A 26,233-nucleotide genomic window follows, 5' to 3' on the forward strand; every position below is an offset into this window, starting at 1 on the left:
TACTTCGCTAGCGAACTTCCGGGTTTTGTAGCGCATGCGCGCTGGTGTGATGACGTCAGCGCGCAATGGCGCGAAATTTAAAAGTATAAAAGGGAAATTGCTACTTTTTCTCATTGCCCGTGATAGGAGTTTGTTCCTGGTGCTTCCTGAGCTTTTGCTATTCCTGTTTTGAACCTGTTTGATTCCTGTTGTGACCCCTGCCTGGCTTTTGACTATTCTGACCTCTGGATCCTGACCCTTGCCTGAATACCGACTACCTCTTCTGCTTAACCCTCTGATTGACTTCCTGGTTTGACCCTTGCCTGCCTGACTACATTTATTCTCTGCCTGCCTCGACCAGGCCTGATCTGACTACTCTGTTGCCTAACGTCTTGTACTACGACCTTCTGCCCAAAGACTTTGCTTTACAGTTGTGCCCATCTGCCTATCCACAACCTATAGCCTTGCACCTCTCGTTTAAGTCCTGGTGGCATCCAAGTAGCTGAGGGCTCCTCCCGAGGCCAAAGGCGGTCACACTACAGGCGAAGCACGAGCTGAGACCAGGGTGCTTGGCATTTGTTCTGGTGTTGGGTGCCGACCGTTACAGTAGGGTAACCACACTTCTGATCACAAATAACTCCCTGGGTAAAATGCCTTTCTGGTGATCCTAATGCCAGCAAAGGAGATCCTCTCAATTGGGGTCTTGTTTCTTGGCACTCTACCTGGTCCTCAACTCAACCACTCATGTCCCTGTACTAACACCTGAATAATTGCAGGGTCTTAACACCATTACTCTCCTATGATTAAGTACCGGAGGGTACCAAATGCGTAAGGTGGATCATACGGGGTCAGTATGTTTGTATTTTTTACTATTGGTTGAATAAAAACTTGTATTTTTACTTTTTATGAGCATCGGGACATTTTTTTGTTTATTGGTAATGCAGCTTTGAAAACTGGAGCAGGTCCCTGACGCTCAGCTGCCATAATTTGGACTGGCAATACAGACGCCCCTGCTCTTATTTATCTCCCAGGAAAGACCTCAAGCACATGGGTGCTCTGCTTTTTCTATTGAAAGATACTGCCACCTACCTTGCAGACATTGTATTAGATCCAATTACTGGTAACCCCAGGAAAGGGAAATAGCTGCCTAGGGTGAATCAAAGGAAGTTTAGGTGTCCACAATAAAAGGGAAACTACCTGAGAAATATGTCTACAAGAATTTTATGAAGAGCAGGCAAGAGTGCCACGTGCATGCTAACAAAAGAAGGATGGAGGACAAAGCAAAAGAGAAAGAGTGGTGGAGTAGGAGAAGATACCTAGGATGGGATGAAGTATAAGAAGCAAGTTAAGTTGAACTGAACCAGCAATAGGCAGCGGAAGCAAGAAACAGAACTAAACCAACATGGACTGAAGCAAATTTGGAACAAGATGTAAAATCAGATATTCAATAGGTATAGTATATGGACTGAAAACATGAATAAGGGACTAAATAGCATATAAAGTGGAATGCAGCAATGTCTTTTCCTGTAGTCTCAAAGGGGTAGCTGCCAATTCATGGAAAATGATCTTTAGACGGAGAATATATTTTGTCCTAATTACTATTGAAGCATACAAGAGTATGAATTTTATTGCACTGTGTATGCTGAACTCTGTACCTATGACAATAAAACTTTGAATCTTTCATTTTGAGTCAGTTGGGGAGACATAAACTGGTGGATAAAAAGGAAAGAGGCTGAAATATGAATCTGACATCTGACATTACTATACTTTGTTACATTCACTGAACACACACCCCACATTGAATCTACAACTGTACTTTCTATCGTTTCAGGGAAACATACATGATGCAGAAGATCCAAGCACGAGTGTCGGGGCATACCACTATATGCTGGAGACAAATATTGGCAAAACCATGCTGGAATTTCAGGTACTGTGAGAGAACTGTTTTTTATAGAAGTAAAAAAGTTGACTTTACATACTGCAAGTAGGCATAATTATTGAACTACAAATCCCAGAACCCCGGCAGCCTTTCCAAAGGCTATTATCACCACTGCTACTATAGGCACCATCTCTCGATACTATACCTGCTATCCCACAGCCACAGTCCCTTCCCATAGACTATTATCCCGCTGATACTACAGGCACCATCTCTCCCTACTATACCTGTGCTATCTCATAGTCCCGTCCCAGAGACTATTATCCCACTGTTACTATAGGCACCATCTCTCCCTACTATACCTGCTATCCCACAGTCACACTCCCTTCTCAGAGACTATTATCCCACTGTTACTATAGACACCATCTCTCCCTACTATATCTGCTATCCCACAGTCACACTCCCTTCCCAGAGACTATTATCCCACTGTTACTATAGACACCATCTCTCCCTACTATATCTGCTATCCCACAGTCACACTCCCTTCCCAGAGACTATTATCCCACTGTTACTATAGGCACCATCTCTCCCTACTATACCTGCTATCCCACAGCCACAGTCCCTTTCCAGAAGTATATTTCTTGTCCAACTATACCTGCTATAACACAGCTGCTGTCACAGGCTACAGACATGTAGTTGTACTGATTTCTTTCTTCCAATCTGCTCTTCTGCTTGGCCCCACTAGGGATTAGGCCCAGGGAAATCCAGTCTGCTAGCATTTACCTAAAACATCTCTGGTTTCTAGTCAGCTAGATCTTTCTACTCAACACTGACTAGCAGACAAATGAAAACTTCCAGCCCTCCCTATGAACATAAAATCAAGGTCAGTTCACCTATAACTGCTATTTTTTGCACAGCCATATTACAGGTGTGAAAGCATTGCTTTGTTTTAAATCCCCAAACCAAGTATGACATTTCATTCTCAAATGCTCCCTGACTTATTTCCTAGGCTGTGGCAGTACATGTGGATACCTGGGCACCTGTTAACGTTTCACTCGTCTAATTGGGAAACCATTTTCTGTGGCACAGTCTGATGTGTTTGAAGAAACTTTTTCCCCAGTGATATTTTACCTTCAGAATTTCCTATTCAATTGGGAAATATAAGAAGGAAAATAATTGTTTCTGTTGTTAGTTTAACAAATGTAATTTATTGCCAGCGTTTTGCTATGTACTTTATCCTATTACTAAACATTGCTTTGAGCACCACATAAAAGAAACATAAATGGTGCCAGCAAATAACACAGGCACCAGATGACTGTAAAAGGGAACAAAGTAAAATCCAAACTGCCCTGGCCCATTATCAGAACAGATTAAATAAACATTTCCAAATCTCAGAGACTGTTTATATAGTAGGTGATGAGATTACCCAGAAGAACTTGATGATACACCAAAGATGCCCATGAATAAAACACACTGAGAATAAAGTACAGGGTCCCATAGGTGAAATGGCCCGCTGTAATTCTGAGCAGGAAATTAGTTCTTTCCGGACCTCAACACTTAACATAGGTGAGAAAAGTTATATGACAGCAAAGAAAAAACCTGCCTTAGAAATTGTTCATTTGGGATTGGTAAACTGCAAAACGGAAAGGAATATAGTTAAATCCTCCTACTCCCATTTAGTTTCATTTACAAGTAACATGTAGTAAAAAGGCTCAAACAGAAGAAGAAGAAATGTTTTTTCCAGGTCTATACAATATAATACAACATAAGAATTATCTTTAACTATTAACTATAGGGATTTTTTTTTTTAGATACAGCTGTTTTTTAGATACAATTCTGAGGGAGCAAGAGGGAAGATACTGAGGATAGATATTTTCCTCTAAGCTTGCATGTGATTGGTCCATGTACTCTGTAGGGCTTGTTTATGTACCTAATTACAAATATACCATACTAAAATGGCAACACAATTATACACACATTAGTAACATTTATTGCACAATATCTGTTCTTTACAATAACTTGCCATGAGCTCCATTGTGTATGTCCTCTTCTGATGAATAGTGTTCAAGTGCACCCATAGATGCTAGAGAATCCTGGAATTACTGCCAGGCTGGATGTGGCAGTAGTTCCACTAGTTCAGGGGTCCCCAACCTTTGTTAACCATGAGCCACATTCAGATCTAAAAAGAGTTGGGGAGCAACACAAGTATGAAAAGTATTACTGGGTGGTGCAAAATTAAGGGCTGTGATTGGCAATTGGGTAGTCTCTATGTGGACTGGCAGCCTACAGGAGACTCTGTTTGGCAGTACAGCTGGTTTTTATGCAACCAAAACTTGCCTCCAAGCCTGGAATTCAAAAATAAGCACCTACTAGGTCACTAGTAGCAACATCCAAGGTGCTGGTGAGCAACACGTTGCTCCTGAGCCACTGGCTAGGGATGACTGCACTAATTAATTGCATCATGAGTCTCTACTGACTTTTGCCCAGCAAATTGCATGTTGATGGCAGTATTAACATTACATGTTTTTTACAACAAAAGTGACACCAGCAATACTGTGCAAAAATTGGCTGCAACTTGATCCCAATTCCCAGAAATGTGCATGGTAATTGGTTCATTTTTGTGCTTTATGCCCAGTTGCAAGAGACTCAACCCAGTGCATTGTCACAATGACCAATGACAATAGAATTCTTTGGGAAAATGCTGCATGTAGGGAAAAATATGGTAATTTGCAGCATGCACTGCATTTTCGCTTACCGGTCCTATAAGAATTTCTTGTGACTGTTAACACCAGGGAATGGTCACATATTAAAAAAATTGTGGGAGCATAAGGATAATTCTACACCACGATGTACTGTCAAGCACTATGGCAACCCAATAACCTAATAGCCAAGGGGAATTTAGAGACAATGGGGTTGATTTACTAACATAGGCACTATATTGCACAAATGCAGCTACCCATAGAAACAATCAGATGTTTGCTTTCATTTAACTTGAAGTAGACTGATCAGCAAACAATATCCAGTTGGGCGAGTGCCAGAGCAGAAACATAGACATATTTTGTATAGAAGCCACTCTCAGGACTTGTATAGAACGAAATGATGTAATGTTGAGGCACAGCAGAGCTATTTAGGCATTTATTATATCTATAATAATTGTTGTATCCCGAAAACTAAACATTCCCATAAACATTAAATACTCCCCAGGGGGATTTTTTTCACAGAGCTAGATTCTTTCTCATAAAACTATATATGGATCAAATGAGTCAATTATTTGGTTCTTGTTTCCATCAGAAACAAATTGATCATCAAGAGAAAAATTAAAGAACTGTAACAATAATTATTTTTGACAGATCTGAGAAATTGTAACAATATTTGAAAATGTTTAAAGTCCCTTTTCTGAGACCCAGATGTTTTACTCAGTGATTGGGAACATAAAAAAAACCAAACAAAAACAACTCACTTCACATTGTGGGATATTAGCTAATATTTACTCCATTCATTAAAGTTTTCCTGACTGTCAAGAAAAGGGTTTTAATACGTTTATCATTGTGTGTGTGTGTATCTCTCTCTCTCTCTCTCTCTCTCTCTCTCTCTCTCTCTCTCTCTCTCTCTCTCTCTCTCTCCTCTCTCTCTCTCCTCTCTCTCTCTCTCTCTCTCTCTCTCTATATATATATATATATATATATATATATATATATATATATATATATATATATATTGAATAAAGTACCCCCATAAAATTTTATACAGGTCATGGAACTCCAAGGTAACTTATAATATCCTGATATTTTGCAACTGGGGGTATTTTATTTATTATAATACACAAATTTCAATGAGTCATGTGACAGAAATGACATCAGAACTCACCGTTTATAACTGATGACATCAGAACTCACAGTTTATAAGGATATAATTTACAGGATATTCATGGCTTTTGTGTAATATATATATATATAATATATACGGTTACATTTTAGTATAGTTTCAGGAAGAACCAGCAATACAGGGTTATTTATAATAGCGAAAAATATGTTCTTTTCTGAGCTGGAATAAAAGCAAATTGTTAAAAACCAGCATTATTTTTAACAGGTGGTAACCTTCATTGCCACTTGGTAAAGAACCATTGGTGTCGGAGCATTCGGTGCAAAAAATTCACACTTAAATTCACTTTAAACACTAAAAAAGCACCTTTAGGGCAGGTATTTATACAGAGGACTTATCCTTGGACTAGTAATTAGTTTCATCAGCTTCCCCTCTGCTCGGTAGAACCAGGAAGTGCTAAAGGGATAGTGGGTTCAAAAGGGTTTATACTGTTCCTTGGTATGATAGACCAGACAAGTTGGCTTCTTTTGGTTTAGCTGGTTTAGGCTTTTAAAAAGGTAAAATATCAGACTAGTAATAACATAAGGATTGATAATTCTCTCCAATTTTAAGACTATTTTTTTTTTGTTTTTAAAACAGGGTGGCATACTGAGGCTGCATATACAGAACGTGAAGTTTATCTTGATTAGATAGAGCTTGTCAAATACCACTGAGCTTCTCTTTTGTTTAATTCCATATGTGAAGCTCAATTTTGCCTATTAAATAGTGGCATGTAAAATAACAGCAATATTTTACAATGCTATGGGTCTGGCATAGTCCGTTGAAATCAATGGGACCAATAAAAAAAGCCAGTGTAAAATTTGGGAAAATAACACCGGATTTTTAATGTGAGTTTTACAACAACACAGAGATTTTACATGAGTTTTACAATTACACAGGTTTTTATGCAAGTTATTACACTTGGCTGCACACTCCTTAATACTATTTATATAGCTTTTTAAATACATGTTCTTTTACAGGGTGCAAGACTCTACAAATGCAACAAAGTATACTGTATTTATTTGACATTTTTATCTTACTTTCCTAAATATCGCCTAGACATGGCAAATATCTTTACTGACTCTGTGTTTGTCATGTGCAATAAAGAAGTCAATATTTGGATTAATTCCAAACAATCCTTTAGGCTATAAAGTGCAGCCTGGCATACATAGGAACGCATAATCTGACAAAACAAGAACAAATGGTCAATAATAAATTACTATTAAGAGCTCTAGTAAAGGAGCATTAGTGGTACTTGAGGATGTGACAGGTATTTGAGAGACTGTATTTACCAATGACTTGGAAGCCTATAATCTAGAGAATGTCCTTATTATTTGTGTGTATGTATATTTTTATTTATATAGCGCTACATACGGTATATTGTTATTTCTATGCACTCAGAGCTGTACAGCAGAACAGTAATTTAATAGAACAAACAGGGCTAATTACAATAATAAATACGAAATACAGTTAAGTTAAAGATTAAGATTAAAGGCTGAACTCCAAAACGCGGCGATGTTCGATTACTCGCCATGCAATGACACTATCCAACTGTCGGATGTGAAAGCCGCACGTTTCGTCTTCATCTGACAGTTGGATACATGTAGTTTTTACCTGTGATTTCATGTTCAGTTCCATTATCTTCTGCTCAACCGACACGTCCCATGCGTGTCATTGCATGCTGATGAATCAGACATCGACACACCATGGAGTTCAGCCCTTAGAGAAGTATAAATGAGACAAGAGGACCGAGGTCCCAAGGCCCGGATTTGTGGAAAGGCCACAAAGGTCCAGGCCTAGGACAAAAGGATTGTAGGGGCAGCAGCCACCCAGCCACATCCGGATTAGTTGCAAAACACTGGGGACTTGAAGAAGATACAATAGTTTTTTCATGTCCCACGCCAATCCCCAGTGCTCTAGACCCAATTGTAAATATTTGCTCATTTGCACGCATGAAGGGGAGGGGACAGGGATGACACATGGCAGTGGGTCTAGCGGTGCCAGCTACAGTATGTAAATCTAGCCTTGGAGGTCCCTGACCCATAGAGCTTACAATCTAAGTGTATCAACACCATTTATTCTATATCTTATAAACATAATAATTAAAGTACAAAATGGAGTACAGGAAGATTATGAGGTGTTGCCCTGAGGTTTTCTGTGCACTTTGCACTCTATTCTCTGCAAATGAAAGAATTACAGAGACCTGCATGCATCTACTGAAGGGGTGTACAGGGGATTTATGAGTACCCCCTTCCACTCTCTATCTGTGACCTAACTTGCAGATTATTCTAATGCAATTATGCAAAAGTCAGGGAGCCCTGGCAGCTACAGACCACATTGTGGTCAACTGGCAGGTAGCAATAACAGGCCTGTCTTGCTTCTGTTGCACCAGATTTTTTATCAGGCACAAGGTGCAATGCGCAGCAAGAAGTGCTCTCTGAGTGAGCACTAAGGGGTTTGCGTTAGCTCTCTGAATGAGCACTAAGGGTTGTGATTTTGCACCCTTTAATGCTCTTGCAGTTTTGTCTGGGGTTATAGTAAATGAGCCCTAAGTTCTGACAAAGCTCTGCAAAGATATGTTATTTTTATACTTAAGTATGTTAATCACAGAACATGCAAAGCATTGTGGGGAATATATATCCATATATATGTGTGTGTGTGTGTGGACATGGGGCCCTTTACAGCCAACAAAGTCTAGCCAACTGCCTCCCTTTCCCTTGCACCGTCATGGTGTGATGCAAAGTTTGGGAAGAAGACATGTACAGGGCATTGCTCAGCAATGAAGGGGGTCTAGTGAAGTTCTTATTAACGAGCAATTTCAATATACCTTGGTAGTACAGGTCAACTTACCAATGTTTTGGAGCCCTAAATTGACAAAACATGTGGATTGTGTGAGTAGTAAATGATGTATCTACAAATTATACATCTTCTGTGGGTTTATATTTTAACACCATTTGTTTTTTGTTAATGCTTGGTTTGGGTTGTCTCTCTTGCACGTGTTGCTTCTTTTCAATGCTGTAACACATCAATAACAGTGCAGGAAATTTGGTCTTTATTTTCCTTGCCAGAAATAATTCATCAGGAGATTTCCCTCCCTTCAATGCTGTTGATCTACATGTAAGAAATACTCAGGGTTCCCATGAGTAGGCAGTCTTCAACCGTTACTTTATGTTTTTTGACACCACATTCGCAGAGCCCTTGGCTCTAAGGAAATTCTGAACGTGACATATTTGAAAGCATATTCTGCAGCAAATTTTACAAAATCTTTCATGGAATTCTGGACCCTCATCTCTTCTCACTTTGCTCAGATTTCCAGATCTGCCAGTGCCCCTTTTTTTTCAAATTAAATCTTTTACTGATGCTCGGTGTTTCAGTTTCTTAAACGTAACAAATCTAAATATGTATCAGATTAAGTCAGATGTTCCTTTTCCTTCAAAGAGAATATGTGAATTCCATTTATATCCAGGGCTTTCAAAAGGCTGCTTCTTGCTGAGCGTGAAATATTTTCATTTATAAAAGTCCAGGACTTTTATTCCTTTGCCTGACATTTTTATTTTGGATATTATCAGGATGTCCTTCATGAATTATTGGTACTACGTCCTTTTGAAGTGAGGAAGGTCCTACAATCTAAGATTCTTCATGCAGGGAGTATAAAAATGATTGCCTTGGATTTAGGATTCACAGAAGAAGTGGAATAGAAAGCAAGGCATAATTCGCATTGTTGATCTTCAGATACAGATTCTGCTGTAAATGTCCACATTTCATCAAAAACAGTATTTCAGGCCAGACCACTATTAATTGAAGTTCTACACTAGAGGGTCTTCCACGGTACAATCACGTATCTGCTTTCTAAACGTTAAATCACCAAACGTATGGCCAAAATCCTTTTTAATATATTTCTGTAACAGGTCATTCTGTGAGTTGTAATAACATTTGCTTCACCCAGATTCTTTCCATTAGGAGAGATTATTATTCTGAATTTATGGCATTTAGCACAATTATTGTTTTATTATAAATTTTTTTCGTGCTGTGGCTTCAAAAAAATCTATATAAGCTATAGGGTTAATTTACAGAGTTCGGATGCAAGTGTAACACCCATATGTAATGAAAGCCACTAAGTTTGCCCAGGAGAAGTAACCCATAGCAACAAATACGATGTGACCAGCGAATGCTACCTGCTGATTGGTTGCTATGGATTACTGCTCCTGGGCAAACATAGTGACCTTTATTACATAACTCCCTAAGAGCACTAAGGAGTGCAAAAGCATGCCCCTTGTTCATGCTATAAGATTTGCATCTGGGATCTGGCTGCACTCTGTACTTAGCGTTAGACTGGCAATCTAGTTTGCAATATGGCATCTAAATGACTTGCAAATTAAAGGAGAACTATCATCAAAGTGAAAATGTAATAAAAGCTTCATGTCATGTAAAAAAATAATCTTTCTAAATATAATCAATTAAAAATGTTGTCCCATTTATAAAATATTCAAGTTATTCTTCATGATCCCCCCTCTTAGCACCTTTCTCTCTTCATGCAGAAGTCGGAGTCAGGTTCAGATTGACAGTTAGGTCTAATATATCTTATAATCGGGGGCTCCCTTTCCTAGCAGATGATTAGAAGATTAGAGCTCACTCAAATAATTGACTCCAACACAAACAAAACCTAATAAAATAACTGACTCTCGCACAAATCCTGCTTGGAGAGAGACAATATTTCTGGTTATTTTAAAGAGTAAGCTCTAATATATCTTGTAGTCAAACGGAACCCCACAAAGGATGTATTAGCCCTAAGTGTCAATCAAAAACTGACTCCAAAGAGACAGATGCCGATAGGGGATAGTGAAGTTTATTATTTCAGGAACAGTATATTTTTTTTAATTGATTATACTTGGACATTTTCCTATTTCAGTGAGTTTATTACATTTTCATTTTTCGCTATAATTAGCTTTGAATGGAGTACACCAATGTGCCACACCTCTACCCCTTATGAATACAGCACAGAGGCATGTGACAATTTTTCAAGTGCAAAACAGCATGGTGGTCTTAGGTGCTGAAAGATGACCCTTTCTGGGCCCTGCTGGGCAGTATATATAAAAGATCAACACTTTGGGTGGCTTTCCAATAAAGGGTTGATCTGAAATATGCAAATGTGTTCATATACGTATAAGACTATCACATTATAATAATAATGTTATTATATTATATTATAATATAATAATTTCAATGTAAGAATAAAATACATCTCTTTTAAGATGTATGTGAATACTGATTAGTGTACAGTAGATCCAGCAAACTTTGCTCTGTGTAGTTCATAGTAAAATAATGGCACTAAAAGTACTCAAACAAGGCACAAAAGGTATGGGGAGAGGGCCCCAGTCAAAGGGCCAGCATTTATTTATGGCTCATTTTGCTTTATTTCCGCTTTGAATATACAATTGTTACCTTGATCTCTATCTTTTCTCTTCATTAGATTACCAATACCATATGTTTGTGGATTATAATTCTTAGAGGACATTTCAGTTACATTTATATTATATTGGCAAAACCATTTGTTTTTACTTTTCTGTTACAACAGGAACTCATGATAGTCTTTCAACTTCTGCACTGGAATGGAAGCCTTAAAGCCCTCAGAGAAACAAAGTGCTCCCGCCAGGTAAGACATTGCAAACATAGTATTCACCACTCACTCCTAACCCATAAACACCTTGTCAACATACATCTGTGTTCAAAATCGCGTTGCCTTTAAAAATTAAATTAAATGTTCTTGGTTCTGTTGGGAGCCTTTATACTGATATACAGCACAACAGAGAGTAATGTTCCAATGACTGTACAAAAGCCAGCTGGAACTGCAAATTCATCTGCCAAATAAACTGGGCTGTTCCTAAATCTCAAATTAACACAAAAGCCTGGGCTGGTGGGTATTGATTGACAGATTGATGGCAGAGGGCATTTTAACACAAGTACATTTTGTTCAGAATCCCTACATTTTATTTATCATTATCTTTGTTTCCTTCGGTTTTAGCACACTAGTTATTTTCCAACAAAAGAGGAAAACTATAATTAAGGTTTATGCTAAGGGAATAATACATGGAATAGGTTCTCAAAGCAGATGCTAACTTAAAGTACACAAGTCATCATAAAAGTATGGTGTCTGGCCCAAACAAAATAAACTACACGATTTGGCCCAGTTTATAGCAAAGTGGAGAATGGAAACAAATCATCACCTAACGTTATTGTAAAGCACCCTTAGACATCACAGTGGAATGAACACTTTAACAGCGGGATATTTTATCCTATTCTATTGTTTGGATTCCAAGTAATAGTACATTTACTTAAGGGTGTTATTTCGCACCATCCTTCTTTTACACTGTGGCTTCTAAGTTGTTCTTTGAAGATACATTTGGCCACGATTCATAATTCAAATTTACTCAGTTGTTTTTCAAAAAACATGTATGCTAGAGCTACCAAAGTAAGAAAAGAATTGGTAAATGTGATATGTAGATTATAACCAGAGAGCCGTGAGTCATGGGGTTTGAGAAGTAATACAGGGGAATGGTGGAATCTAGTGCCATTTGCTATCTGATGGTAACCAAGTCTTCAAAGTTTACTTGGCATGGTCAGAAAGCTGTTCATGGACAGAGTCTTTGTTGAATGTCATCCTGTCCAGCCATTAGCTGAGCTGCCTGTTTTGTGCAGGCCTGAGGAAGAACAGATGAAACACCACAGTAACTTTTGGAATTGAGGAACACATGCAAAAGCTATCCTATGGCCAGATTCCTTGGAGACTTGAGGACATTTAGTTTCCCCGGTTGACAAGTGCCACAAGTGTGGCCCCTTAGTTTTTCTATCACCTGTACAGTAGGCTCTGAAGGGAGTATTGTTGTATCAAGTAACTGACACCTAGTCAGCGGAAAGATTCACCAAGCTGTGTCTTGATTTCAGTAGTGCTAGAAGTCATCATGGAGATATCTGTTTATCTGGAAACTGGAAGGCTAGCAAGTATTGGAGTCTACAGGACACCAGTATGTGTGACAGTCAGACAATGTAAAGAAGTAAAATGGTGTGTCTGGCTTGAGAAACACATGCCTATCCTACTCTGTTCTGTTTGTGGGAGTGACTCCTATTCCAAAAGAGACTTGTCATGGGTTGGTGTTATATTTGTGGGAGTTACTTCTGCACCAACAAACGGTGCACTACCTGGCTCTAGCTAAAAAGCATGATAATAGTGACTGGCTGAGCAATGTTTATAAACTATGTCACCTACCAGTATCACTGTTTTATAGGTTCACGTTGTATGTTGAACGATTGTGGCTTCATTTTACTTAAAGCTAAGGATGTTGGGAGTCTTAGTCGTAGCCAGGGGTTGGGGCCAAACAAATTTTGGAGTGTTACTATGCTGTTTAGCTCTCAATATGTATTTATACCTGAACCAATGCATGTTGTATAAAGGCATAAAGGGTTATTTTCTTCATCTTGCCCTACTTTCAACAACTTGTCATGCTAAACCTTCTATCTTCCACTCTTACTATACCATCAGCAGCCACACTTATAAAGAGCTTGGGGACACTTGTGGGCACACACACCCATAGAACCCTTGGTATTGTGTCATAAATCTGATTACACCACATCTTCATTTTATATGCTTTTCAGTCTTCAGTTCCTTCTGAAATCTTTCAGCCAAACTCACTTGTTTTTTTTTTTTAAACAAATTAATTTATATAGGCATTCCCACATTCATTGCCTTAGGGGCCTGCATTGCATTGGCAGTATACTGTGAAGCAATGATTTTGAAGGATGCCTAAGAAATTCAATTATATTTAAACCATAACGAACAGGAAAGGCTGTTAGGGCAGCATGTTTTTAATATTCAATGCATACATATCATATGGCTAAACTATCTTTGATGTTTATATTTGCAAAAGTGATTAGGTCAAGTGCGTTGCTATGAGATATGTATAACATAACTTAGTTTACAATGTGCATTTTCCACCTCTTTCCAAGAAAAAATATTACATTAGGCTAAATGTGCACAAACAATAATATGCCAGAAATTCACCATTGAACTCCCCATAAGGTTGCCTGTATTACAGAGAGGGTGGAAAGGGAGACTGGTCAAAAATATTTTTCTTCTCCTTGCATGTGTGTCACATTGGATAAAGGCAGATAAATAGGTCAAGAAACATTTTTCTAGGTTTGAAGATTAGCAGAGGTTGTGAATTTATTCCTATTGATATGTTTGCTATCCACCACCACCACAAAACCATGAATTTCACTACAAATAAATGTAACAAATGTAACAGACAAGAAAATTTGCTCAAAACTTGCTCTAGTAAGCTACCTAATGTTTTGGGCAATCACGCAAAACACGTAGCAGCGGTGACCAGAATTGTACTTTTGGTCAAACTTTACTTTCCCATCAACAGAACTGATATTGCAAGCCTTCTACTGAATGCATTATCCTTGTTTATTTTTCTTTTGTTTTTATCTCCATGGATTGTTTTAATGTTTCCTTATTATTTTTCATCATTTCAGTGGGTGTCAGGGAAAAACACAGAGTGTACTTTCTGATTTCTAGCATCTGCTGCTCCACAGATATTGCTAGCATATGTAGCCTTTGTCCCACCTTTGAGAATAATGATGATGATGAAAGCTCAGTGAAATATATGGTCCAAAACTAAAGAATCAGGAATCATTTTTTTTTCTCTAATTATCTACTGTTTCCCAGACATTAATTTCTGATTGTATTTCATTGTAAATCAGTAGAACAACTTAGTAAGGGCCAGAGGCTGACACAGCAGTATTGCAATTCTCTCTTCTCCGAGAGTTAGTCTCCGTGTAATTATCCTGAGTTGCCGGGTTATTAAGCACCGGGCCTTTCAGACTCCTTCATGCGGCATCCTATATGGAGATTTCACTCTAACTGAAATCTGACTGAGTTATGTATAGGGACAGACCTGGGAAGCAGAGCGTGCACAGACTGAAAGGGGATTAGCTCTTCAATTTAGATGCTGAAAACTAGAATTTAGAAAAAGAAGACACATAATTTCACTTGTGGCTGACTCCTTCATAAGGCTGTAGTTAGCACTTACTAGCTCAGGTAGACTCTAATTATTAGTTTAGATAGGTAGTAAAGAAGCAGACACTTGCACAGAAATTAAAGCTTTGTCAATCTGCTAAAACTGTAACTTCTTCTATATTGATGATACTTATAAAGGGTCCCACAAGTACTGTCCATGGAGAATGATCCCCTTAAAGAATCCACTTGATATTTGCATACCTTCAAAGACTTATTAAAGGGATTATGTCACAATTGTTAAGGTGTAGTATTTATTTATAAATTACACTTTTTTTACATTGCAAATAATTCACTGTATCATACAAAATTGTATTCCTGAACCAACCAGTGTATTTTTTTAGCTGTGATATTGGTGTGTAGGCAGCCACCTGGGTCATTCTCATTGTTCTGTTGACCAGTTGCTATTGGAAAAGGATTTAAGCTGGCCAACTACGTCAAAGTCATCCCATATTTGGCCAGTCCTATGATCAATTTTCATTAAGAATTCTATTGCTTAATTATACATTTTACACAGGGACTAAGTTTTGCCTGCAACTTACTAGATGCTTTCAAAGTAAAACTCCCAAACTTGGCTGCCCTTTTATTAGACACCAGTGGGATCACATGACTATAGCTGGGAAGGGTGGGAGCTACAACATGGAGCTGGTCACTGCTCCTGTATAACTATAACAAACAAGCGAAAGTTGTGCTCACCACTAATTTTTAAAACCATTAGGCGGGGGTGCAATGAGGCTGTGACCACAAAATACATATAAACAAACGTAGTTGGCCAGCTTAAATATATTGCAATATATGGACAAACAATCCCTGTTTTGTTTAAAGGGTAGCAGTATGCACAAAATGTCTCTGTCTTAAATATATTGACAATGGGTTGAGTGCAGAGGACTCTTGTATTTGTTTATATGTATTTTGTGGTCACAGCCTCATAGCACCCCCGCCTAATGGTTTTAAAAATTAGTGGTGAGCACAACTTTCCTCTCTTAATAAGACCTGGCGGCATCCAATTAGCCGAGGGCTCCTCCCCAGGTGAAAGGCGGCTGTTAAAGGCAGAAGCAAGAGCCGAGACCAGGGAGCTTAGCACTGGTTCTGGTCAATTCCGTAGTCAATTCCGGGTGGGGCTTTCTAGCTCTGTCAAAGACAGCCTTGTTAATTACCCTCCTTCATCCACTTTGGATGACCTTATGAAGTTAGCCATCCAATTTCATAGGAGGCAAAGAGAAAGGCGGGCTGAAGGGGGTACATTTTCCCTTTTTATATGTGATAATGACGAATCACCAACTCCCTCGATTCCTAACCCTCAGGGGGAACCCATGCAATTGGGAGCTGCACGCTTGTCTCCTGAGGAAAGGGCCCGAAGGCGATCCCTGGGTCTGTGCATATATTGTGGGGATAAGGGTAATTTCCTTAAAAATTGTCCCAAGAGGCCTGGAAAACTTCAAAACCTAAATGGAGAAGGGGAGCTCCATTTGGGTAGAGAAATCTCCTTTCCCCAATTCGCTTCAAAAAACGTAGTACCTGTCGTTCTGTCCTGGCCGTTCAGTTAAAGTTTCGGCCTTGGTGGATTCTGGGAAATTTTTTAGATGCTGCCTTCGCAGAAAGGTATAATATTTCCCTTATTCCCCTTTCACCTCCTATAAGGATTTCTGCAAATGATAAAAGCCCACTGGGTCCAGATCTGGTAACCCAAAAATCCAAGGTTTTATCCATGCGTGTAAACAATATGCATTGTGAAAAATTAGCTTTTCACCTTATCGATGGTTCTTTGTCCCCGTTAATTCTGGGGTTACCATGGCTACAGGTATACAACCCCCACATGGGTAACTGGGGAGGTTATCCAGTGGGGTTCCAAATGCAAGGATGCATGTCTAGCTTCCACTCTAATGGTGGCAGTTGCTTCCCTAGAGAAACTCCCTTCTGTTGGGCATTGTTCTAAGTCTCGTTCTGGGGTACATAGTTCCCTTTCAGCAGTTACATCCGTACAGAAAAGAGAAGCCGATAGGACCTATAGGGAGGTACCCAAATATCGGGTTGGGGACTTGGTTTGGCTATCCACAACAAATATCAAGTTTAAAATTCCATTTCTTAAGCGGGGGCCCAGATTTATTGGTCTATATCCTATTGTGGAGATTGTGAACCCAACCTCTGTCTGTCTTAAATGAGAAGGAAAGGTTAAAACTAAGTAAGCTTTATCAGAAAGGTCCATCTAAATATACCAGTAAACCCCCAAAGTAGTGCTGCTCTGAGTCCACTGTCAAAAGAAAAAACACATTTCTTTCCTTCTATTGTGTACACATGGGCTTCTGTATCAGACTTCCTGCCTTCAGCTTAAGCCTCATTGCCCTGGGCAAGAGCATGCTCAGTTTGCTCCTCTTCCTCCCCCTCTACCTTCTCTACTGTAATCTGAGCCCAGAACAGGGAGATACTCAAGCAGGAAGTGATGTCACACCACGTTAATACTGCAGCTCCTATCCTAAACAAACAGAGAGTTTCTAGAGCTTTTTACTCAGGTATGGTAAAACATTCTACAGAATAAATATAGCATTCTAGCTTGCACTATTGCAGCTAATCTATTGGCAATAAAATGCCTCTGTAGCATTCCTTCTCCTTTAAGTTACCTGATATGTTTGTTATCTAACTTTTTTCATGTTTCTGTGTTGAAACCTGCCATACAGGTCCACCAGCAATCCTGTTCTCTTCCTGTGTTGGTAAAGAGTCTGGCCAAATCTGATGTCAGTGTTGACCACCTTAGGAGACAGTCCCATTCCAGGTCTCCTGGTAAGCTTGAGGGTCCAGTGGCACCTCCTCGAGGGGGGGGTAATGTAACGAACGTTTACCCTGGTGTTCCAGTGGCTATCCCTGGTGGTCTAGTGGCCTCCTGTGAGGATGCCCCGCACAGGCGTCCTGTTCTCTTCAGCGCCGGTTCTCTTCCTGGTTTATGCGCTGGCGTGATGATGTCATCGCGCGTCATTTAAACAATTTAAAGGGGCTTTGTGATTAAATGGGTTGCCCATTGTTAGGTTCAATTTAGGTTGTTCCTGGTGCTTTTCCTGTGTGTATCCTGTTGATCTTCTGGTTATCGACTCTTGCTTTGCCTGACTATTCTGAGCTCTGTATCCCGACCCATGCCTGGCTGTTTATTCTGAACTCTCCTATCTGACCATTGCCTGCCTGTTTATTCTACACTTTCCAATCCTGATTGGAGGACATAAACGATAGAATACTTATCGGATATGGTTATTATGGATATTAGTAAAATGACAATATGTACTCAAATAAGAAATACTATTAATAAAATATGTAATATAAAATGCTACACAACACATTAGGGTAGAACTCCACAAGCACTTTTCGTCAGATGGACGCCCGCTGACAAAACACACGCGAAAAGTCAAATGGAGTCGCACACGTGAAGATATAATTGGACTTAATGAAAAGTCAGAGGTAACAACTTCACGGTTTGACTGTCGGATGAAGACTTTGCTTTCCCCGTCCACATCCGACAGTCGTGTCGCTTCGGATGTATTGTAGTTTTTACCTGCAACATTTAGAATCTTGATTGTTGCGTCTCCATCCGCTGGTGGATTTCTACCCTTAGGGTTAGTTTAATCAGGAGCCAATTAACCTGCTTGTATAGAGTGTGGAGGAAACCAGAGGAAACCCACACAGACACAGGGAGACCATAGAAACTCCTTGCAGTTGAATCAGACTTACAAACCACAGAGCCACTGTACTGCCTAAATATTGCATTTATTCTCATTCTTATAGTAATATATCTTTCTAAAAGTATTTTAGACCTCCCTTGCAATGAGAGCTTCTTATTAAATCATTATCATCAGGCCCCTTTACTCTGCTGTCTTAGATATTACATTCATAGATGTAACATAACAGATCAAACATTTCTTTGAGTTGGAGAGTCATATATTTGGATGTATGTTCTGCGCTTTGCAAACCGCTTAACATTCCTGTTCATATTTAATTTCCCGTCCTGTCATTGAAAATCTGATTTCATTGTCTTGTTCAAATTCACTCTCGAAAGTTTTCTTGCTTTAATGGGAAATATGTTTGAAGACGTGCTGGGGTTCATGGCAGAGTCAGTGTGCTTGTGGCTTGCACAGATATAAGTGGGTGAAGCTGGATTGGAATCATATAGAGATTGATGAAATTATCAGCAGAGGATTATGTTCATTTTAATTGGTTTTATTTGGAACTTAGAAGAAAGGCTCAGGAAAATTGGAGAGTGATTAAACAACATATGGTAGGAATTATATTTCCCAGTGATCTGCTTTGTTGGTTTAATATAATAAATTGAAATTGTTTGTATGAGGAAGTTACTGTTTTGAAGCCATGTAGCAATGTACAAGTTGCATTATAAACAACCCTCTTTACACTCTGGCTTCTGAGCTGCACTCTCATCCATATGCATTTTATTTCATTCCCAACCAGTAATGTACACATAAAATATAAATCACTGACGTCTCCCTGTATAGTGGAACTTCCCAGCTACTGGGACAGAAAAAGTCTTATCTACGTTATTCTAATACAACTGTAATTATAGTGGCAGAAGTCAGACCTCTGTTGCTTATTTAACCTCAAACTCTATACTAACATGTCTTACACATGTGCACACTTGAATAAATGTAAAATATAACCTTATAAATGGTGCTTATGATGTATCCCTTCAGGGCCGGAACTAGGGGTAGGCAGAGGCATGTGACTAGGGCGCAAAGCTTGGGGGAGCCATGCACGTAATGTACCTTCTCTCCCACCTACCCCTAGTCTGGTCCCCTCTATCCACTTGCCTCAATCGTTCCCAGCTGTTCCCTTATAGTGAGAGGGACTGTACGCATCTGTTGAGAAAGAAGGTAACGCTATATGCCGAGGAGAGAGAGCAAAGTTTATCCGTTTATCAGCTGTCCGCATCTGTTCCTTTGGGCTCATCAGGGGGTGGGAGGCAATGTGACTGGCCAGGTTGCACTGTATCCCTTTAAAGTATTGGAATATAATTATCATGACTAAAGTTTCATGACTAGACTAGAGCAAACCTTTTATTTGTTTAGGAAAAAATGCAAAAAAAAAAACCAAAAACAAAGACACCAACATTGTTTCATAAACATTGTTTCATAAACATCAAACTATTTTACAATTTTACAATTTTTTTTGTGCATTTATTAGTGAAGCTAAATGGGCCACTTTTGCTCATCACTATCCATAATCTGTATTAAAGTATATTTGAGACCCTCTCCATCCAGGGTATTTTAAAGGGGATCTAAAACCCCAAAAATTGCTGAAAACTCGGAATCATCCTCTGCACTTTTTTAATTTCCAACAATTTTTATTGATAAAGGACAAGTGTCATTTTCATATAACGTACATAGTGAGAGGTAGTACACTGTCCAAAATCAGTTATTATATGTATCCATTAACAACAGATTCATAACACATAACAGTTAAATATAATAAAGAAGAAAAAAAATATAAATATAATATTGAGTTTTAGAGATGGAGCTTTTCCTATGCACTTTTTTGCAATTTACATTCATTCTGTGTTTAGTGGTTTCTAAGAAATAAGCAGTTTTATATTGCTAATATTGTTATAGTTAGAGAGTCAGGAAACTTAGGGTTAACTGACTATACAGAAAGTGCCTGGAAAGTGCATAGTTATGGTCAATAAAGATGGCCATACACAAGCTGATAAAAGCTGTTATAGGGGGTTATTTATGAAGCTCCGAATATCCAAACCTCGAATAATTCGTATCTTTTGGAGCAAAAAATAAATAAAACTAGAATTTTTTGAGATTTTTTAAAGTCAGATGGTTTAAAAACTCTGAATCCAAAACCCCGGCATCTAAAAGCTCTCGAGGTCCTGTATAAGTCAATGGGGAAGGTTCCAGTGTCTGCGCTGATGTCCGTACCAATATCCGATGATTTTGGGGTTTCGGTGTAAAAAACTCTGAAAACTCCCGAAAAATTATTGTGGAAAAGCTCCGAAGTTTGTCTGACCCTATTTTTTTTTCTTCATAAAAAAGGTCCATTCGGGAATTTGGAGTTGCTCGAAGATGGATAAATTTGGACCTTGATAAATAACCCCCATAGTGTCAGCAGCAATTTGGGTGTGTATGGTGCCCTGTGAGGAGCCTCCCTGGTGATTGGGCAGGTTTAAAAATCCCATTGGGTCGAGGAATGCATAGGCTCATTGATGCGGTCCTTGCACGATGGTCTGTTTGTCCTATATTATTATCTGATTGTTTGGCCCTTGATTTTTGGATCAGTCCAATATCGCCTACCTCAAGGTGGACATATCGGTAAAAGCTCCCCTTGTTTAGTGATCTCGCCCAACATTAACACTCTGAACTCTAAAGATTGCTGCTGAGCTGAAAGCCTGCTATTAGCAGTCTAAATTTGCCTTATAACAGGTACTATCACAGCGATTACTAAAAAATAAAAAATTCATGTATATTGCAAAGGCACTCAGATAAGAGTCATTTTGCATTTTTGGATTTATATCCCTTTTAAGTTTCCAACAAAGAAAACTTTTAGAAGAGGTGAGAGGGTTTGTTTAGCAGATTGGGAGCCTAAAAAGGGTAAATTAAGAGAGAGAGCTCTTGTAGGGTATGGTTTCTTGGACAGGCAAGATCTAGGGAGCATCATCTATGGATGGCTTACTTCTTCCCTAACCCTTAATTAGTGGTTAGGGACAAAAAGCAAGAAGTCTAAGTTTGATGGGTTCATCAATATGACAGCTGAATTCCTCCAGACAAGGGGTGCCAGATGGTGCAAAGACAAACAGAAATCTGTTTCAGAAAGAAAGGAAGCAGAGTAAATGGATGACAAATGATAACTGCTATAATTAGGGTAGAGGATGAGTTAGTGATATGGCCCATGAGTCGATCAAGGCTCCTATGGTACATAGAGCCTAAAAGAGAAAACATGACAGTATTTCATGTAATATATTGGTCTGGGTGATAATGAAATGCACAGTGACAGGTGTGGGAAAGTAATTGACCCTTAAGGGGCTAATTAGAATCAGATTTTTAAATCAGGCTGGGTGCCAAATATTGGCTTTGTTTTTAACTGAGTGGACTAGCTGCCACTAATGTGCAGTGTGCAAATAAAATGGTTTGGACCTTTACTAAAGACGTAAACAGTTACTTTTTACATTTTCTCCTGGATATTTTGGCAGTGTTTAAATATATATATGTATATGTATTACATGAATTATATTTTTACATTAACTTCTATTATAAAACACAAATATCAAGGTATGTAAACATATTTTGGCTTGTAAGGAAAAGGTATTATCTGTTTATATATCTTTTTACCCAACTGCTTTCCTATTAGCACCGGCTTTCTATCCTCGTATTCAATGCTAAGCCTAGACAAAGCCAAACATAAGTAATTGCTAGAAGCTGAACATGCCACTTTATTCTCATCTTGGATTTATAAAATTGCCTCTTTGCAACATATCCTGTGTTTCAGTCACTGAATAACTATTTTTAATCTACTTGAAAATCTCAAACAAATACCATGTGTTATGGGGATAGAGCGGCCTATACAAACCATGTGTTGCGGAAGGTTCCGGACTGAGTTTTCTGCAGCTAAAAATATGTTTGCAGTTCATTCAGTGCTGCTTCAAACATGAAAGCCTAAGCTAAGAATGCCAAAGTTTAAAGGTTTTTTTTATTTTGTTTTATTCTTACATGTTGATTTTATTAACGATTGCCCTTTTTTATTTTAATTGTTGCAGCATTTTAAGATAAAGTACAATATACTGGTTGCATGTGTGTATTATTCTGAAATGGTTAATTAAATAGAGATGAATATTATTCCATACATCAGTGCATGTCCTGAGTGTGGATTCTTCATTAGCTACTTTGCCAGCCACGACCCTTTGGCCATTGCAATATAGCTATACATTAAGGGGCAGATTTATCAAAGGTCGAAGTGAAAATTCAGATTTTGAGCTAATTTTTGTGTACTTTGGAATAGTCCAAATTCGATTTGAGTTTGAAAAAAATTCGTATATCAAAATTTATCATGTACTGTCTCTTTAAACCTGCCGAATTGCTGCTTAGCTTATGGGGGACCTCTTAGAACCTATTTGGTTAATTGGTGAAAAATCAAAGTTTTTGTTGGGAAATTCAAATTACTTTGATTACTTTGATCTGAACAATTCGAATTCAGACGAATTCGTATGAATACGGACTATTCACCGGCAAAAAAACTTACATTTTTTTTAATAAATTTCGGCTTTTTTACTTCGAATTTCAACGTTTTTTAAAATCAAAATTCAACCCATTTTAAATCTGCCCCTAAACATATTACATATTACATTACATGTCTTGTTCTTTTTTTTATGAAACAGGAAGTCATTGCCTACTACTCCCAATATTCCCTCGATGAGCGAATGCGAAGTCACATGGCACTCGACTGGATAATGAAGGAAGAGGAGACGCCAGGAATCATATCTCAAGAGCTTCAGCTGGCTTTGCGGGAACTGGAAGAATCCAGAAAAGCAGGACGAGAGCTGCGGTTTTACAAAGAAAAGAAGGAAATATTGAGCTTAGCCCTTAGCCATATCTATGGCGACTGCATTACATCATCCAGAATTCCTGATCAAATGGGCCTTACGTTAAATGGTTATCACTAGTCAATTTGTTCCTTTCATGGAAGGCTGGCTGAACAGAGACTAGAAACATGTTCTGCAAACGCTTATCCATAAGGCCACCCAGCTTAAACAATAAGGGATCACTTTTAGACGTTTCTCTTTGAACTATACATTTGAAAGCATGTTCTGTTTAGCTAACAAATGCTTTATAGCTCCGCAGCGTAAACTTGGATTCAAAAAAAAAAAATGCAAAGTTTGGCATTTAGAGCCAATTTTTTTTCTGCTTGGATAGGGAAGATAAGTGTCTCAGCTTGTCTTTTTATTTATTTATATGTAGCGTACCTTCTGATTAAACAATGAATAATACAGATGTGGCCCGTTTATGTACATGGCAATCATGGGATGCTTCTGCCAGTGAAGCGCATTAATTTGATGGAACAGGGCTTTACCATGTTGCCTTGATCTTGGATAGTGTAATAAAAGAAAGGCTCTACATCTGTCCTATATATCTCCACCATAAAATATAACAGATGGATTTAATACCACTGTAGAATGGTGTTAGACACAATATTTCAAATATTAACTCACAGCTGAAAACATCATCAATATTAATCTAACGAGTGGAATTTTTAAAAAATCTTTTATGTTACGGCAGGCACAAATGGTGCACCAGCTGATGACGGATTATCTGACTTTTTGTTTGTGTTTACCAGGCCACTTCATGTTATTAGAAGTGACACAATGTAAAATTCAACATTTAAATTTTGTGTTAAGTTTGCCATTCGTCAATAGATGAAAACTATGTTTGTTTGGTGACCTCCCCAAACAAGAAGATCTTTGAATGTATGTAAAGCTTCCCAAATATGCCCACCTTAATGTGATGGGACACAGGGATATTTGTCGTTCATGGTTAAATCTTCGCTACAATTTTCAATTTTCTTTAAAAAACTTTGAATTGAATAACATTACGATCACCGCGATAGCCATAGAAAATGACCTCCCTTCGCAATTTCCCACGATTAATCCAGTTGGCCGTGAGTATGAAGCTTTACTTTCAGCCATCATAATGTTATTCAATGGAAAGGCTTTTTTTTTGTTGCCTGCAGAAGTGAAGATTTAACCGCAAAACAAATCTCCTTGTGTGTCATGGCCCATAAAGTGCCTGCTATTGGGTTAATCTGATCATTTGGTAAACCAAGCAATTTGATTACAACAACGGGAATGAAAAGGGTGGACTCGCCAACTTAAATCTACCCATGTATGCCCACCTTCTAATTCAAGTTTTTTTTCTAAATTCTGATAGCAAAAAATAATAATTATTATTAAACTAGACTGAGCATTGGCTTCTACTTGAACAATAGCATATTTATGTACAAACTTGAATTAGAAGACCTCAATCATATTCACTTGTGGAAAAAACATTATATTGTTCCATTCATTTTTACATAACTCTTAAAAAGTAAAATAGCTTGGATGTTGTACATATAGCTTTGATGCACTAGTACAGAAGTTTGCCTGGTTTTAATGTTTTTCATTTGAATTTTTTAAAAAGTTGCAAACATTTTAACATCGAAAACTTAAATTCCAAATTTGTGAGTTTTTTTAATCATAAAAAAACAGTCTCAAATTTTAATAAATAAGCTCCTTTAGTATGAATTTTTTGAGCCTTAAACTGAGACTAATTTTTTTTTACCACTGTCAAGGAACAATATGAGCAGAGACTTTTGTAAATGCTTCTTTCCTGCTATCACCTAATTTTGGGTTTAAAGTGTTTAAACTGTGGGGATCTTCAAGATAAACTATTTAAAAGAGGGATAGTTCACTTTTGTCCAATTTCTTGTGGTCCAGGCTTTGGGGAGTTGAGGTGCCGGTTATGATATAGCTGGATGTCTGGAGTGATTCTTTGAGTTTGTCAGGTGTAACTGAACGTATAACATGGCTTTAAATTAAAATTCTAAAAATATGGATGTTTTGCTGAAAAACAGTAAAGTGCAAATTGATTACATATGTGGATGTTGATACTCCAATGTTTCTACTCAGAATGTGTAATATGACAGTGTACAGGGTGCATCATTAGGGAACGTTTTGCACCATAAAGCACTAACATTTATTTCACCCCCTCCAATACAATACACCCCAGAACAACTAATGCAACTGGCACCAGATTCCTCTTACACTCCTTACCAGATTTCCTTAGCATTGGTTATGTGTAAAGTTTTTCAATATTTAGCAAAGACATGCTTGCAGATTCACTTTTTAGATTGTCAGCTCTCAGGGGCAGGAACCTCTTAGTTTAGTCTAGATAAGCTTGCTGCACTTACTGTATTTTTTGCACTTACTGATCAGCCCTTGATTCTGTTGGTTCATTTGTTAGGCCTTGTTAGGCACATATTGGTATTACAAGAATAACAGCTTCCTTGTTTATAGGTATCCTTGCATATGTTCACTTTCTTTTATTTCTAATTTACCCTTTTTTCACTTTTCCATTGAGATATAAAAAGTACATGTGATTTTTAAAATCTAAAACATTATACTAATAAAATATTTTTTTAGAAACAAATTTTGCATTTCTTCAATTCTTCTCAGGTGTAAAATGTAGGAAAACAAAATAAACATCCTTTTTTTGTAAATTGAGGCCAGATAAGTTTGATGATATCTAATACATATAATTATACAGGTACGGGACCTGTTATCCAGAATGCTCGGGACCTGGGGTTTTTTGGATAATGGATCTTTCTGTAATTTGGATCTTCATACCGTAAGTCTACTAGAAAATCATGTAAACATGAAATAAACCCAATAGGCTGGTTTTGCTTCCAATAAGGAGTAATATCTT

The 26,233-nt window shown here is 38.2% G+C and overlaps 1 protein-coding gene across 1 annotated transcript in view; it reads left to right on the forward strand.

Moving 5' to 3' along the window:
* The window catches only part of lix1.L (limb and CNS expressed 1 L homeolog), an 89,982-nt gene extending 64,025 nt beyond the window's left edge, over positions 1–25,957 (forward strand). Inside the window, exons 4-6 of the mRNA XM_018264522.2 lie at positions 1,811–1,906; positions 11,292–11,369; positions 23,155–25,957. Coding sequence (XP_018120011.1) covers positions 1,811–1,906; positions 11,292–11,369; positions 23,155–23,439 — 459 coding nt within the window. The 3' untranslated portion in view covers positions 23,440–25,957. The remainder of the gene's footprint in view (positions 1–1,810; positions 1,907–11,291; positions 11,370–23,154) is intronic.
* The last annotated feature ends 276 nt before the right edge of the window (positions 25,958–26,233 follow it).

The sequence above is a fragment of the Xenopus laevis genome, chromosome 1L (assembly GCF_017654675.1).
Source record: "Xenopus laevis strain J_2021 chromosome 1L, Xenopus_laevis_v10.1, whole genome shotgun sequence".
Taxonomy (NCBI): Eukaryota; Metazoa; Chordata; class Amphibia; order Anura; family Pipidae; genus Xenopus; species Xenopus laevis.